Source organism: Perissodus microlepis, chromosome 23, assembly GCF_051167445.1.
Source record: "Perissodus microlepis isolate ML-2025 ecotype Zambia chromosome 23, ASM5116744v1, whole genome shotgun sequence".
Taxonomy (NCBI): domain Eukaryota; kingdom Metazoa; phylum Chordata; class Actinopteri; order Cichliformes; family Cichlidae; genus Perissodus; species Perissodus microlepis.
This window is the reverse complement of record NC_140482.1, coordinates 36747691-36763621: the sequence shown is the minus strand read 5'-3', so window position 1 is coordinate 36763621 and position 15931 is coordinate 36747691. Positions and strand designations below refer to the sequence as shown.

At 38.4% G+C, this 15931-nt stretch overlaps 2 protein-coding genes across 2 annotated transcripts; one reads left to right on the top strand and one right to left on the bottom strand.

Moving 5' to 3' along the window:
• Window positions 1-1944: 1944 nt before the first annotated feature.
• LOC146362025 (cytochrome P450 2J2-like) lies at window positions 1945-6575 on the bottom strand. Its single transcript, XM_084921174.1, has 9 exons — window positions 6300-6575; window positions 5815-5977; window positions 5335-5488; window positions 5072-5228; window positions 4810-4986; window positions 3757-3898; window positions 3442-3629; window positions 3217-3358; window positions 1945-3106 (listed from the first exon to the last, which is right to left on the bottom strand). Exons 1-9 carry the CDS (start codon window positions 6480-6482, stop codon window positions 2931-2933), a joined length of 1482 nt encoding a protein of 493 aa, XP_084777300.1. The 5' UTR covers window positions 6483-6575; the 3' UTR covers window positions 1945-2930.
• A 2193-nt stretch (window positions 6576-8768) lies between these two features.
• LOC146362024 (cytochrome P450 2J6-like) lies at window positions 8769-15641 on the top strand. The gene is made up of 9 exons (XM_084921173.1): window positions 8769-9014; window positions 11457-11622; window positions 11711-11863; window positions 11962-12122; window positions 12242-12418; window positions 12507-12645; window positions 13524-13711; window positions 13807-13948; window positions 14053-15641. The coding sequence occupies exons 1-9, from the start codon at window positions 8829-8831 to the stop codon at window positions 14226-14228; spliced, it is 1488 nt and encodes a 495-aa protein (XP_084777299.1). The 5' UTR covers window positions 8769-8828; the 3' UTR covers window positions 14229-15641.
• The last annotated feature ends 290 nt before the right edge of the window (window positions 15642-15931 follow it).

Here is a 15931-nt window from a genome sequence, read left to right as displayed (position 1 = left end):
CTATTTTGGCTATGTCAAACATATAGCACCACTATCTGCTAGATGCCTTTCTTCAACATTGTCTAGAGCTTTCTAGACTAGATTTAAGAACAAATGAAACTCTGTGCATTGTAGCTTTCACATTGTACATAATATAACTGAGACCTGCAAATCCAGGACTTACAAATAGGGAAATTAGAGGAAGACAATGGCTTTCAACTGGAACTCACTAAAATAGTTTTCTAGATTAAATATGTATGTGTAAATCCAAATATCACAATTTATTTTTAAAAAGTTAAATAATGACTTTGTATTACAGTAACACCAGTCAGTGATCATAAACAAACATCCACAGTACCGGTGCTTAGTGCTGTTATAGTATTAAACAATCTTCGTCTTTTTCCTCTTCTTTTGACTGCTCGGTTTAGGGTCAGCACAGGTGATCAGCCAACATCTCACCCTTTCTCGCGAGAAGAGGTTTGGACCAGCTTCCTTGTCTGTTCATTGTCTTCAGACTCTGATTCAGATGAGGAAGCCCTGTGTAACAGGGCCCTGAGTTTGTACAGAGCAGGATCCACCATCAGCAAGAAAGACTAATACTATCTTCATCAACCCGCTCTTCATCCAAGGTTGCAATGCTGTAGATAAATCACAGAATATGCTGGAGAATATTCCTCAGTAAGTAATTCTGGATTCATATCAGTAAATTTAGTCAAGAGTAAACGTGGAACTCAAGATTATGGCAACCAATTTTCTTTTCAATGAATGACACTACCCAATATTCTAATTAATATTATAAAAGCATCAAAATTATAATTTCATGCTTTACAAGTACTACAACTGCTTTTTTTTTTTTTTAAGAAATAGTCATACTTGCGGATGATCATCTAAGTGCATTTGATCACCAGCTTTACCTTCTTAATTCATTTGGAAACACTAAAGATGTTTGAAATTTTCCAAACTGCTTCTGCATTTTAGCTTAATGTTTGTTAAATAACTTATGAGTCACTGCTGTATGTAATGTGTTGTTTTTCATGTGAGGTTGTATTTGCCTAATTTTACAACCTGCTATTAACCAGGTGATTTTTTTTAATTTACTTTGTTCTCATACCTAAACGGGAAGAAGGTGGACTTTCTTTTTCACAAAATACACATCCTGACAAAGACAATAAGGGGTTCTAATGTCAGAGCGGGACTGAACAAACCTTGCAGAACTGAATTCTGCAAATCCAGGACCTAAAGTCAATGGCTTTCAAGTGGAACTCAACTTATAAAATAAACTAGTAACTCAACTTAGCTAGTTTTCTACATTTGTTGTGCATGTGGCAATTCCAGGAAAACAAACAAAATGTCAGTGATGCGTTGAGGCCGGGCTTTGATTACTGTGTCTGACACGCAACCAAAAAAATTCTCTGCCTATCCAAAATACATGAAAAACAATCTTTTCAACAAAATTTAACATAATAACGGGAACAAAATATATTTAAATGATCAAAGTAATCAAAAGGAAAATAGCAGTCAACAAAAAAATATGGAAATCCCCATCGCTCGCTTTCCTCAGTACACACAGATGAAAATGTGCTAATATCAATTACCTGACACCACCAACATCCGTGTGATCCAGCATTCCCTAATTACTGCAATCAACCAACAAACAAAACAACATTGACAACTAATAATAAAAAATACGAATCACATTTCAAGTCATAAATCCTTTTCTCTCAAACACATTCATGGCTCATACATTGCATATGTTAATCTAAATATGACAATTTTTGTATCAAATTTATTGGGGAATTTGATACAATGACTTTGTATAGCACAATAGTCCTTTTCTCTACATGTTAAAATGCTGGCTTTGATACAGGGAACACATATTCTCCCTTGCATAGTTGATGAACTGGAGGCTTTTAGACAACAACTAAATCCATGAAAGCCACCAATAAAATGACAATCATAAGCACGCAGTATGCAATTGTTTTATTTCTTAACGTGTTGATTAATACATTTAAAAACATAAGCAGGAAATAGAAAAGCAGCACTCCTACATTTGAATTAATACCCATAAATACAGGGTCTTTGTAAAATTGTAAAAGCAATTTGCAGCATGCCAGGTTATATGAAGATCAGTTAATTTTTTACAAAAAAATCTTCCACTTTTTTGGTCTAATTTACGAGGTGTGAATTTTTCACTTTTTTGAATTTTTTGAATTTTGCCCTGTCTTCTGTCTATGATCGAATGGGATCTTGTGTTCATAATTACACACAGTTCAAAAGAAATGTCTCATGGAACCAAATATGTGCTTTAGATGCCAAATATTTAAAGAATGATCACGACTAGACCATGATCCTGGCATCAAAGTGTAGCTTTGTATATTTGATATCAAAGTGTAGTTTTGTGTATTTGACTTGGCAAATTTAAAAAACAAATTGTTACGCAAAATGTCCTTCCTGCCGCAATCACCATCCCTTAATCTCTTAATCACTACACTGTGGCCACTCCAGTTTAAACTATGCTGTTGATGATATTTGTTCTCTAGCTGTATATAAAATAGCTGTTGAACAAAATCAAGGTTTTTGTTATATGGTTGCTGATTTTCCAAAATAGTGGAAGAATCAATGTCAAGAAGTCATTCTTGAGGTAAATTACTTAAGAACCCGACTGAAAGTCAGTGACAGTAGATAGTATAAGGGGTTAGGCACACTGCGACAACTTCTAGACAATTTTTTTTTAAAAGGCAGCCAACATCAAAAAGAGATTTTTGAATGTTCTTAAGAAGCCTGGAGAACTATTCCTCAAGACTACTTAAAGAGAGTTACATTAAGAAAGTTGCTTTTTTTTCAGTTGCAGGTCAGAATATATATAATAAAAGGTGTTGCTTCTCTTTGGGTTTCTAGTATGCTCATAAAGAGGTTCAGCTTCTTGATCTTTATGTTTGGATAGAATGACATCAGCGAGGCGCTGCCTGCATCCTGAACTCCTGAGGCGTGTGGGTGAAGCCCAACACACCATCCATGCTGGGCATTTCTCCAGGAATAGGAGTGAAGGTGAAGTGTTGGAGCAGAGATGCAAAGAAAAGGAACAGCTCCATTTTGGCCAGGGGCTCACCAAGACACATACGTTTACCTGTGGGGTGACAAACAGAAGTATTTGTTTTTGGTGGCAGTCATTCTCTAAAATGGGAATTCTGATTATTGTTGCTAAAGAACAAAAAAAAAAAGTAGATTTAAAATGACCTGCTGCAAATGGCAAGAATGCATCTCTTTTTCGAAACTGGCCCTGTGAATCCAAGAAATGCTCAGGATTGAAGACGTCTGGAGTCTCCCACTCATTCTTGTCAAACAGCACGGATGCAAGAATCATAGTCGTAGCTGTGCCCTGAAAATAAGTTTTACAATCTTTTTGATATTAACTGTTTAGAAATAACCATCTCTGGGTGAGTCAGGTAAATCGTCACTTACCTTAGGAATGAAGTATCCTCCCAGTGTAGTGTCCTTAGTGGCACGTCTCGGGAATCCCAGGGGAGCAATATTTCCAAACCTTTGGACCTCATGGACAACAGCATCAGTGTACGGCAGGTTGGGTCTGTCAGCCAAGGTGGGCAGGCGAGACTGTCCGATCACTCTGTCTATCTCTGCCTGGACTTTCTCTGAAAATGTAAGCACAGTAAGGACTAACACAGACAGTTCACTGCTCATCATGGTTAAACTCTCATCAACAGTCTCAGTCCTTCACTGAAATACATCAGTGTTAAGTGTTATTGATTAGACTTTGACCCTGTATCTCTGGGTAGGTCATCATGAATACAAGGGCCCAGCGCAGGGTGGTAGCAGTTGTTTCTGTTCCAGCCTCAAGCAGGTCAAGGGAGGATAACGACAGTGTTTCAAGGTTGAAGCCAGCCTGGGGATCCATTTGTTTCTAATGTAACAAAAAAGTACTGACATTATTCAAAGTGATGAGCTGATTTAGGCTATTTTACATCACCACTAAATATATTATTATTTAACAGCATGTTTTACATTTTCTTGACAAATTGTACTCATAATGAATACGTTGCCCTAACTTAGTTATTTTAAGAAAGCTTTATGTCATTTTTCACAATTTTTTTATGTTTTGGGAACTAATTGGATTTTCCGGTGTACTCTCCAGAAGCATGTTCAGAGTATTCACCACCATGGCTAATTGAAACTCCTGGTTCATATAAGCATTTAGATATTTTATCAATTTTCAAGTGACACTGATAATAATTCTTTAGGGAATTAAAAGTGGTATTTTGGTGAAGAACTAAACAAATTTCATCAGCAAGTAATGCGCTGAAAAACGTTAGAATCTTTTTTAGTCCAGTTTTTGCTTGTATTACAGTTTGGTGTGTCTGATATACCCATTTTGTTGCTGTTCCTGCATCAAAGTTGCAACTGACAAATCACACTGTTGTGATGTCATAGTGTAGCTTTGCAAACTAGGGATAAAGGGAAAAAATAATTTATACAATATAGTTAATATATTATCAAGCTGGGCTTGCTGTTTGCCAGTCATATTAGCACTGACTAAGTGTAATGCAGCATTTATGTCTTGACATTTTTTTCTCACATTTTTCTCACATTAACATAGAAAAAACTTTGTGTGTGTGTGTGTGTGTGTGTGTGTGTGTGTGTGTGTTTCTTTTCTTTACAATGATATGTGCTTTAGTTGTAAATATAAATTAAATTTTAAACTATCTATTTTGAGCAGAAACTGCTGACTTTGTTCACTTTGTTCAAGGATGCAAATGCATGCAATTCTTGACCTAACAGGATTCATAAGCTTTGTTAGAAATGCCTTCATATTACCTTCTCCATCTCTGACAGATATGTATCAATAAAGTCACGAGGGTCTTCAGGGTTCCAGTCCTCCTGGTGCTTTTCTATTTCCTTCTTTACAAATGCCAAAAGCTCCTTGTAGTTGTTTTGGATAGTCTGATGAGGCCCTGGCAGGTGCTTCATCAAGTCAGGAAAGGCATCAAGGAGCTGTTGATGACGACAGTCTCTCAGAACAGCAATAGACCAACACAGCTTATTTTGTTATTACTACAATAGTTTACATAAGGAATACCTGCGCTTGGGCTGAACCAGAAAGCACAATAGCCTCATTGTCCAGCTCCAGAATTTTGCGATAATTTGGATCAGTGTATTCAAAGCGATGCCCAAAGACCACACAGCAGATCACATTGCTCACTGAATTTGTTATGGTGTAGTGTGGGTTGAATGGTCTTCCTGTGAAGATGTCAAATTTAACTCAGGTCAAGAGAAATCCTGCTATAGAAATGATTTCAGTGCACAACAAACAGCCCAACTGAGTGAATTCCTGAACTCTACTTGCCTTGCTCCTCTTTGAGAGCTTCACAAAGGAAGCTGCACTCCACTTCAATGTACTTCTCCAGTGCCTTCTGGCCCTCTCCAAAGTAACGTAGGTGAGTGTTGGCAAACTTCCTCTGCTTCCTCCACAGGTAACCGTTGCTCAAAGATATGCCTATGACAATATTATATAGAATAACTAACAATTAGTTTCTGCTCAGTTATATTTCTGTTTTTCCCACAAAAAATATAACTACAGTTTCATGTAGTGGAGTAATATTTCAAAGTAATATTTCCCTCCAAAATATGAGTTGTAAAATGCAAATACTTCAGTAAAGTATATTCAGATTGTATTTAATTAGAGATTAGATTTAATTTAATTAGAATACTTGGTTACATCATGAGCCCTTTTTGTCAAAGTGACAGACCGATGACACTTGGTGGTGCGGGTGGGAGGGGGTATGTTTGGCAGTTCCTAGACCTTGATGCCCCTATACTCACCAAGACCCTTATAGATAATATGGAAGAGAGGAAGAACTGGTCGATCAATAAAGCTGTCCAGCTGATTAACAAGAGCCTCTTTGACCATCTTGTATCCTGCAACGTACACCATCCTCTCACTGCCTCTCTTCACACTGAACACAGGACCGTACGTCTCAGCCAGCTGCAAGCAGGAAAAATTAGGAGGAGAAATGTTTCACAAACATTTATTTTTTTTCAAAGTAATACCTTCAGTATGTAGACAATGACAAATATTTCATTAAGAGATTGAAGTTCCCAAATCCCCCACTGAAACTGCTGACACAGTATGAAAGTGTGACAGTGATGACTAAAAATCTTTTAAGTTGCAATATTGTTATTCTGCAGTTGTGATTTCTTTTGCACTTCATGTGGACCACGTTGTTGTGTGTAAGTCAAACTTCTGCTGGAAAAAATGCATGTGCATACTGTTGCATGCATTACTTTTACATGATTGTTAAGCTCACCTTCATCATTGATTTGAAGTCAACTCCGGTGAAAACATTTCCTAGAAGAGGCAAAGCCCGGGGTCCTGGTGGAAAGTTACGAGGTCTGCGGTTTCTTATCAAATCAAACAAAATCAGCAATACAAAAGCAAGCAACAGCCAACTACTAAAATTCAAACAGTCAAAAAGAGCTTGAAAAACCATGATGAAAGTATTGATGATCCTTGTGGAGAACCACACTGATTCTGCAGACAGGGCTTTGGTATGTCTGATGTTATTTGGGTAGAACCTGCAGTTCTGGGAAAACAAGCCCCCATGTCAGGTTACATAACACTGAAAGCTTTGTGTGAAAATAAAAGGCTGGAACTTGGACTCCTCGTACTCTCTGCTGACTTTAAGAATGTCTTTTAAATGTCAATACCCAGGTTGATTTGTCAGTGACTAATGGTATATTAAAATATAGATTTTGCCAATTCTATGGCATATTTTACAAACATGATTAGTAGATGTTTCACAGTTTAAAATAAGTTTAATTGTCTTAAAGGAGGGAATAACAATGCTGTTCTAAAAAATGGCTGGTTTAAGATGGAATGAATTGCATATCTGTGGCACTGCCCCAAATTCAGAAGTTAACAACTCAGAGAAAACATAGTTGCTTCATACTTCTGCTCGCTTCTGACAGAGGCGAGGCCGCCGGACACTGGCGCCACCGGGCCCTCTGACCACCACCAGTAGGCAACGGGTGAAGTGTCTTGCCCAAGGACACAACGACCGAGACTGTCCAAGCAGGGGCTCGAACCAGCAACCTTCCGATTACAAGGCGACCTCCCAACTCTTGAGCAACGATCGCCCCTAGAATGATTTGATAGATGGATGGAAATTCAAATTACATTTCCTTTTTATAAGCACAAAACTAAGTAGATTTTAGTTTCAACAGCTCAAATAAAAACAGCAGCTAAAAGTTAAATGAATTACTGAGTGAAACAAAATACAAAACATAAAGGTACAAACAAAGGTAATTTATTTCCATTTCTTTAAAAAGAAATAGAAAAAATACGTTATGCGATAGGAACTTTGTAAAACCTAGTATTCTACAAGATACACAGACTTCGTGGGTTTTTAAAATGAGATCATTTCTCTCTGCACCTAATATTTCCATTGCCTTTAGCAATACTAGAGGTCGGCTAAGGGTTCTGTACATTTAGTTTAGTCTGTGATGAAACACTGACTAAATTTCTTTATCCATTGTACAGCACTGAACCCTGGAGTTCAATACTAGTACATTTTCCATTATATTATGTCTTCATTGCTTAGGAGTGCTGCTACTCTGCAAACTTATTCATGTTATCACTTCTTTTAGCATCATGTATTACACTTCTAAAACAGAAATTGGAGCCAGTTCCTCTGTGACATTGGTCTTTCATTAAATATATTTGAGTTTCATTCAATACACTCAGTTAAACAGTGCATTCAAGTTTAAATTTTAATTCTGCCTTCGCTCTTTGTCGTATGTTTGTGGTTTTCAGTGGTTTTATAAGCCTGTTCATGCTTCATGGACTTTGACAAAGTTCATATAGAATATTCTCTGTTCAAAGGTGCTTGAGAAACAGCGTTTGTGAAATGGTCTGCAAAGCAAATCCAGACCCATCAGGCTCTGTGACCTTACATCTACTCACAGTGTAAATAATGTTCAGTGGAGGCAAATATCAACAAGCAGATTCATGAGCAGAACCCTGGATAATTGCACTATTTGAAAGCAATCAGTCACTTTAATGAATATCCAGCTGAATCTCTGAATCCCTTGGAAGGTCAAATGTGTTTAACTATGAACTCAGAGCGCATCGCAGGATAAAAAAAATCAATAAAAATTTCTTCATACAAAAACATATAACCTGTCGTGTGTGCAAATGTGAGGGAACGTGCGTATGTCCATTTACAAACCACTTTATCACTAACCTGAGAAGAACAGAAAAAAAAGTTTCCCTCCTGCTCCTGCAAGTCAGAAATTGAGACCTGTACTGTAATCTGATCACAGATAAGGTTTTATGCAGGATCAGGACAAAGGGCACTCCTTTTTTATTATTTGTCCATGAAAACCATGTGACAACATACTACATATATACTATGTATATTTGTGTTGATAATATGACAATATATCTTAGCTATATAGCGAAAGAAACAGTAAAACCATGATTCCTGGTCATCGTTCATGTGACTTCCACTCAGAAGTATATGAATTTGCAGGATGAATTTACTAGATGACTTTTGTTACCACTGGACAGTATTTACACTTTGAGTAGATGTAAGTTCAAAAGCCTTGAACAAATTCATCCTGCAGAGCTGAGCAAATGGATTGTGTTTCGTAGCCCAGCTTGTTATGTAACCACTGTATCACAAGCACCTTTGAACAGACAAGTATTAGTACTGTGCGTCATAAACATTTGCATCAGATGAATATTTTATCAAGCATCAGGTTTATAAACCACTGGTTTCTGCCAGAAAGAATCACATCTCCAGATTGGAAAGAATCAGCTGCTGTTGAATTTAACAATGTGGTTTTCCAACTTTTTGCTGAGCAACGAGGGAGTTTTACTCTCTGTGTTTTTGCTCCTTCTGATCATGTACCACCTCAGAAACAAGAATCCAAGAGATTTTCCACCGGGACCATTCGCTTTACCTTTTATTGGGAATTTCCAGATTGTGGGAAAGAAACACCCACATATTTATTTCAACAAGGTACTGGTTCATGCTTGTATAATATCAGGGGGGTTCTAAGGATAGAGTGCAATTTAAAGTACTGCTTTGTTGTTTGCATGTGTACTTGTGTGCTTCTGTCTGCATTGTTCAGTCATCAGGATCAAAACTGAGATTTTGATTTTGTACTGCAGCAAGATTTTTTGTTTTGTTTTGTTTTGTTTTTTACTGAAATACAGAAAGGAGAGAATACTTCAGAAACAACTCTAATAGATTATCAGAACAACTAACTATAGCTGCAGGGCTCGCAAAATTTCAAAATCCCTGGTAGCCCTTCGGGCAGGGACTCTTCAGTTTTTGGTAGCCCAAAATAAATTTAAGTAGCCCGAATAAAAAAGAGAGCAATTTTTTGATTGATGTTTTGTTTCCTGTTTTGTTTCCGTTACATTATTATACATTAAAGTATAATATTATAACGGAAACAAAATATTAATCAAAAAATTGTTGAAACACAAATGACAACATTGTATAAAAATTACAATCATCAACTCAAATACTTGGTTCTAATTGAACAGAAATTTCTTTGACCTTGTAAGAACTGTGTATGAATCAGTCTGTGTCAGATTCTGAATTTGAAATTTCCACGGGTAAGAGGCTAGTGGAACCAAGATCTAGGCCATTTGCTTTTTGAAGTTTGCAAAGACTGCTAAATTGTGCCAGTGGTAGTTCACTCTTTGCAACATAGTACGCTGTTCTAAACAGATTTTTCAGGTTTATTTTTAGTATGTTATTTGCAATTGGTGTTTGTTCTGGGAAAGATATTGCAGACTGAGCAATAATGCATTTCTTGCATTTCTCATGGGTTCTAATGGGGGCCTTTCTTAAAATTACTGGTCCCAGTAACAAATGCGCTTGTCGACTCAGAAATCGAGGGAAACCGGCAGAACAACACACCCGGCAGAACATTATGTTATTTACACGCATGTGCGCATTCGCTGTCAAAATAAAAGATGCGCACCAGATAAGAAGTTGCAACGAGCGTTTGCGTCCATATAAAAGGCACTGTTTTTGTCCGCTAGAGTGGGATTTTCACGGCACATTCTGCACCACATCTCTGTGCGTTCATCATTTGTTTGAAGCCAGCTCATCTCCTGCAACCACTTTTCCGAGAATATGCGCTTCTTTGTGGTTCGGATTCCTGACATTTCTTTGCAGGTGGAGGAAAACCAAAGTAATTGCTTAAAGGAGCTTGCTTCTTCGACATCTTTAAGAGTTCTAAACAAACGTCTGTCCTCCTCCAGAAAATCTTATGTACGCAAACGCGCGTTGCAACTTCTGATCTTGTGCGCGATTTTTATTTTGACAGCGAATGGGCACCTGTGGACCACTTATGTGCACCCCTGGTTATTTAGCTCGTCATATTGCAGCCACAGAAATTCTTTTGTCCATGAAACCATAAAGCTGCACTTTCTTTTTGCCTTATAGTCTGATTTGTCATAACTTTTCCGTTTTGTGGTAAGCTTTTCTTTGGCTGTCACTTCTTCACCCTGACCTGTCTTATTTGGCTCAGCAGAAATAAAATATATATCCTGCTGCTTTTACACACGCACTCACATAACGCTCAGCGATTCTCTGCGCGATCAACCTCTCACATGTTTAAGCTTGCTGCGGGAGATTTCACTTGTCATGTTTGCATAGTAAGCTAACGATTGATAAGACGATGTCAGAGGAATTGGTGCGCAAATTATCGTCACTCACCAATCAGTACTGTCTCTCTCTATACACAGTTCGCGCGATTGCAAAGTGGAAGCAAAAAACAAGCGCAAATTCAAACGATTTCAATATGTCACATATTGACAGTGGCTCACAGATGCCAATGACATAACTACCCAGCTACATTTCCGAAAGAATGCAAAAGCATTGACATATATTTTTCCTTCCTATGATAGCCCGACAGGCAGGGCAGAGATAGATTTTGGTAGCCCAACTGAAAAAATCGTTAGCCCCGGGACGTCGGGCTAGCGATTTTGCGAGCCCTGAGTTGGTACTTAGTGCTAATAAGCAGATGTAGGTCTAAGCAATTTCTTCAAATATGGTCAAACAAACAATTATATGGAAAAACTGTGGATCCCAGAATTTTAATTATGTAAATTTATGTAAATTTCAGTCCACTTGAATTTCAACAGTGTAAAGTTTAGATTTAACTTTTAAAAAAGGCATTCGCTAACTATTAGGTTGATTGGTAAATTGAAATTTCTCATAGTCTCAAAGTGAATGGTTGCCTGTCTGTCTGTGTTAGCCCTGTGACAAACTTGCAACCAATCCAGGATGTACCTCTAGAAAATGGATGATAAGATGAAATATTGATTGATAGTCAGTATCCATGTAGATTTCCAGCCTCTAATTACAGCACTTCCCACTAATTTCTTTCTGTAGATTACAAATGTTGTGGTATATCCTTCATGTTTGTTGTGTTTTTTGTAGCTGGCTGAAATCTACGGGAATGTGTTCAGTTTCTGCTTCGGCAGGGATAAAATGGTAATCGTCTCTGGATACAAGATGGTAAAAGAAGCTCTGGTAACACAAGCTGACAACTTTGTGGATCGACCGTACAGCCCCATGGGCGACAGGTTTTATTCGGCAAACTCAGGTTTGGAAGTCACTATTTGATGTACCATTCAGTGTTGAAATTATTCTCCATAGGTTGTTAAGTTCTTAAGTTGCTTGTGTGTATTGAGATGGTCTGTTCATGAGCAACGGTGGAAAATGGAAGGCACAGAGACGCTTCGCTTTGTCTACATTACGAGACTTCGGCCTGGGGAAAAACCGCATGGAGCAGTGTATCTGTGAGGAGATCCGATACCTGCAGGAGGAGATAGAGCAGGAGAAAGGTGTTTTACATTAGGTGCAACATAAGCACACAATCCTGCACAAACAATGCTAAAGCAAAGAATTTATGTTTTCTTAACAATCATCTATTTGTCTTCAGGTAAACTTTTTAGGCCAGCAGGCCTCTTCAACAATACCGTGTCTAATATAGCGTGCCAGCTGGTGATGGGGAAAAGATTTGACTACAGTGACCACAACTTCCAGCTCATGCTGAAGAATCTGTCTGAGATTCTTCACCTGGAGGGCTCCATATGGGCTCAGGTATGTCAAAATAATTTCCTTCTGTCACAAAAAGAATGAGAGACAGCACTGTGGCATGGGTGTTGGATTTCTTCTCTCTATCGTCCTTTGAATAACGCTTCCTCTCATCAAATCTCAAGCTCTATGAATCATTCCCCGGAGTGATGAAGCGTTTGCCAGGTCCTCATAACAAAGTGTTCAGCAATTTTACCAAAGTCAGAGAGTTCATCACTCAGGAGGTGAAAAGCCACAAGAAGGACCTGGATCACAACAATCCCCGAGACTACATCGACACTTTCCTCATCAAAATGGAGAATGTATGTGGACACTGCATTGCACAAACTGCACTCTACAAATTAGCAATTTGTGTTGTGTCTAATGTGACTTTTTAATTTGTTTGAACAGCTCAAAGAAACTGACCTGGGCTTCACTGAGACCAACCTGGTTTTGTGCTCTGCTGATCTTTTCCTGGCTGGAACAGAAACAACAGCCACTACTTTGCTGTGGGCTCTGGTTTTCTTGATCAGACATCCTGATATCCAGGGTGGGTGTTGTACTGGGCTTCATCCGGAGCTTTAAAATAGTCGGAACATAACGCTAGTAGCTCTAATACAATTTACTATAAATGCTAACAGTAGCAAAAGCAGACCACATATACAACTAATGGAATGCTTTTTATTTGTGTTTAAAACTAATAGTTGGGAAAATGTAAATCCAAACCTGAAAATGGCACGAGAGAAATTTGTTCCCCAGAATCAATAAAGTCTATTTTCTAGTTCTGTCAATGCAAACGCATCATCACGATTAACGTCATTAAAATTTTTACCACATTTACCCCCATCTGGAGCGCAGAATGTACAAACTTTGGACAAACTGCCCGAAATGCGTTGACAGAGACATTTTGGGGATTTTGAGTCATTCTGTGCTCCAGATGGGTAAAATATGTTAAAAAATTGTCATTGCATTAATCATAATGACAGATTAATTCACATTGACGCGTTAACGTTGAAAGGCCTACAATTATATAACTTTTCTGGAAAACAGTGTTATTGTTACTAAACATTTTAAAAACTTGTGATTTTAAAAAAGTTCAAAACTTGAATATTAAGTCATTAAGTAAATTGAATGAAACAATTGCAAGATTACTAGCGTCAGTGCAAAGTTTTACAGCAATCCTTCCAGAATTTTGACATATTTGTTAGACATGTCTACCATCCAAGTTTGTCAATGAGTTAACAGGTATTAAATAAAAAATACAAACTAAAAACAATCATCTTATGGGACTCAGTAGCTCCATAGAAAGCTTGGGCTTATGGTTTTGGCCACACTATGTGTGAATTTAAAGACAAAACATACCTCAGTTTGGGAAAATAAAAATTTCTCTCACAGTTGAAGCTGAACTTTTTCGATTCTCTTTCACAGAGAAAGTCCAGGCAGAGATAGATAACGTGATTGGACAAACCCGCCAGCCTTCCATGGCTGACAGACCAAATCTGCCCTACACTGATGCCGTCGTCCACGAGATTCAGAGGATGGGAAATATTGTTCCTCTCAATGCACTCAGAATTGCTGCCAAGGATACAACCCTGGATGGTTACCACATACCCAAGGTACATGTAATATACATTTTAAGCTTTGCATGTTTGTTCTGTCAGGTGTTGTTGTTAAAGTGCATCTTTTTGTTATCTTGTCTGTTTTTTTCTAGGGTACCAGTGTGTTGCCTGTACTCACCTCTGTGCTGTTTGACAAGACTGAATGGGAGACTCCAGACACCTTCAACCCAGGACACTTCCTGGATGCTGATGGGAAGTTTGTGAAGAGAGAAGCATTCCTACCTTTCTCTGCAGGTAAAACCCACAATGAGTGTTTTGTTTTAGCAAAACCTGAACAAGAAAAAAACATCATCCACAGGTTGTAAACTTGCACGTGTATGTGTTTGTGAATTCTTCAGGGAAGCGTGTGTGTCTTGGTGAAAGCCTCGCCAAGATGGAGCTGTTCCTGTTTTTTGTCGGCTTGCTGCAGAAGTTCACTTTCTCTGTTCCTGATGGAGTGGAGCTGAGTACAGAGGGAGTTTACGGAGCTACACGTGTGCCTGAACCCTTCAAGGTTCACGCCAAGACTCGCTGAATTACATTTACTCATTTTCCATATAACCAGTGTGTAATACACAAGACTAAGTGAGATAATTTTCATTAAGGGTGGATTTTTTTTATTTTGTGGGAATAATGTTGATATTATTTTTCAGTATCAGTCTTCATCTGCTGTGTAATTGCTGCCTATTAAACTGACCTGTTCATTTTTTACGTCTATTTTTGATGATTAATGTCATCAATCAAAACCTATTTATAGGTTCTATACAAAATGTATTTCATTAAAAAAGAAAGTTTTGATTATTTTGTTTTTATTGGTAATGTCATGTGTATGAACGTTTGTGGTAATAACATATTCACAGAAAATAATTGACTGATTTGTGTCATTAACTTTATTAAAGCCACAGGTTATGCAACCAAACATTTGGTACAATGCCTTACAATTAATGTTAACGCAATATAGTACTTTCAAATGTAGTCAGCTCTTTTCACATATGCAAACATCATTTCAGTTGAATTTTACCTTTAAAATCAACTTATAAAGAGATGGATGACCTTTTGCAGTGTCTCAGTATAATTCAGAATCAGAATCAGAGAGACTTTATTTATCCCCAACCCACATAGCAGACAGATCTGGCCCGGATCTGGTGTCACGCCAGCATTGCTGGCTGACTTCTGGCATGGTAAGTGGTATTTCATCCAGATATGGACCAGGCCTGGCAATGATGGCACTGTTTATGTGATGGCATGCCATATCTGCCCCGCTTATGGTTTGGTTTATGTGGCCCAGGCTCATAGAAAACAGGTCTGGCCCGGATCTGGCATCAAGCTGGCACTTCTGACCGAATGGTGTCATGGCAGAGTGTATCTAACCAGATGTTGGTCAGCTCTGGCAATGATGGCACTATTTATTTATCACCTACTGATCGGAAGGTTAGTAGTTCGATCCCTGGGTCCTCCAGTCTGCACGTTGAGAGTGCGAATGTGTATAGTTAGGAAGCACTCAGTTTAGAGAAAGTGTGTGTTTGGGTGAATGTAGCATGTTGCATAGAGCACTTTGAGTAATTCGGGAGAGTAGAAAAGCTCTATATAAGAATCAGTCCATTCACTGTCTGAACAGAGTTTTGTCATGTTACTTTTGCACTATTATGTTGCGGCGCATGTTGTTATTACATGGCTTGACTAAGGAACACATTAGGCTGGTATTGAAACTGTTCTGGGCCAGCACAGGACCAGCAGTGTGATGCAACTGGCCAGTGGCTGCACACCACTTACACATGACCCACATACCGCAGTCCGTTTGCCAGAGGTAATCCACACATGGGCCAGCACAGGACCACCAGTGTGTCTGCAAGGACAGGGCATAAACAGGCAATAAGAGTGAGATTAAAAAAAAAAAAAAAAACTTAGAATATACAGTATATACACAGTTTTGAAATTAAAGTGGCTGAATAAGTGAATAAATAACTGTAAGTGACTAAAACTGAATAAAGTGTCGGCGGTATAAAAAAAGAGTCTTTCTGTTTATGGGTGTGAGAGTTAAAAAACAGGGTGGCTTTGGCGACAAAGGTGGCTCTCCTCCTCTCAGTCCTGCAGGAAATGCAGCGGAGGCGCCGACCATAGGGCAGCCATTGAAATGTGGGGTGAAGAATGTGAGAGGGGTCATTAATAATTTTGGCTGCCTGTCTAAGGGCCTGTTGGCTGAAAACCTGTGCAAGAGTTCTGACAGGCAGGCCAATG

Excerpts from the sequence above, each read along its gene's own strand:
- LOC146362025 (XM_084921174.1), bottom strand. The coding sequence starts at position 6,482 with ATGGTTTTTCAAGCTCTTTTTGACTGTTTGAATTTTAGTAGTTGGCTG. Across the intron at positions 4,987-5,071 it reads CTGGTTCAGCCCAAGCGCAG|CTCCTTGATGCCTTTCCTGA; the intron begins GTATTCCTTATG and ends CGTCATCAACAG. Across the intron at positions 3,359-3,441 it reads GAGGATACTTCATTCCTAAG|GGCACAGCTACGACTATGAT; the intron begins GTAAGTGACGAT and ends ACTTATTTTCAG.
- LOC146362024 (XM_084921173.1), top strand. The coding sequence starts at position 8,829 with ATGTGGTTTTCCAACTTTTTGCTGAGCAACGAGGGAGTTTTACTCTCT. Across the intron at positions 13,712-13,806 it reads ATGGTTACCACATACCCAAG|GGTACCAGTGTGTTGCCTGT; the intron begins GTACATGTAATA and ends GTTTTTTTCTAG. Across the intron at positions 13,949-14,052 it reads ATTCCTACCTTTCTCTGCAG|GGAAGCGTGTGTGTCTTGGT; the intron begins GTAAAACCCACA and ends TGAATTCTTCAG.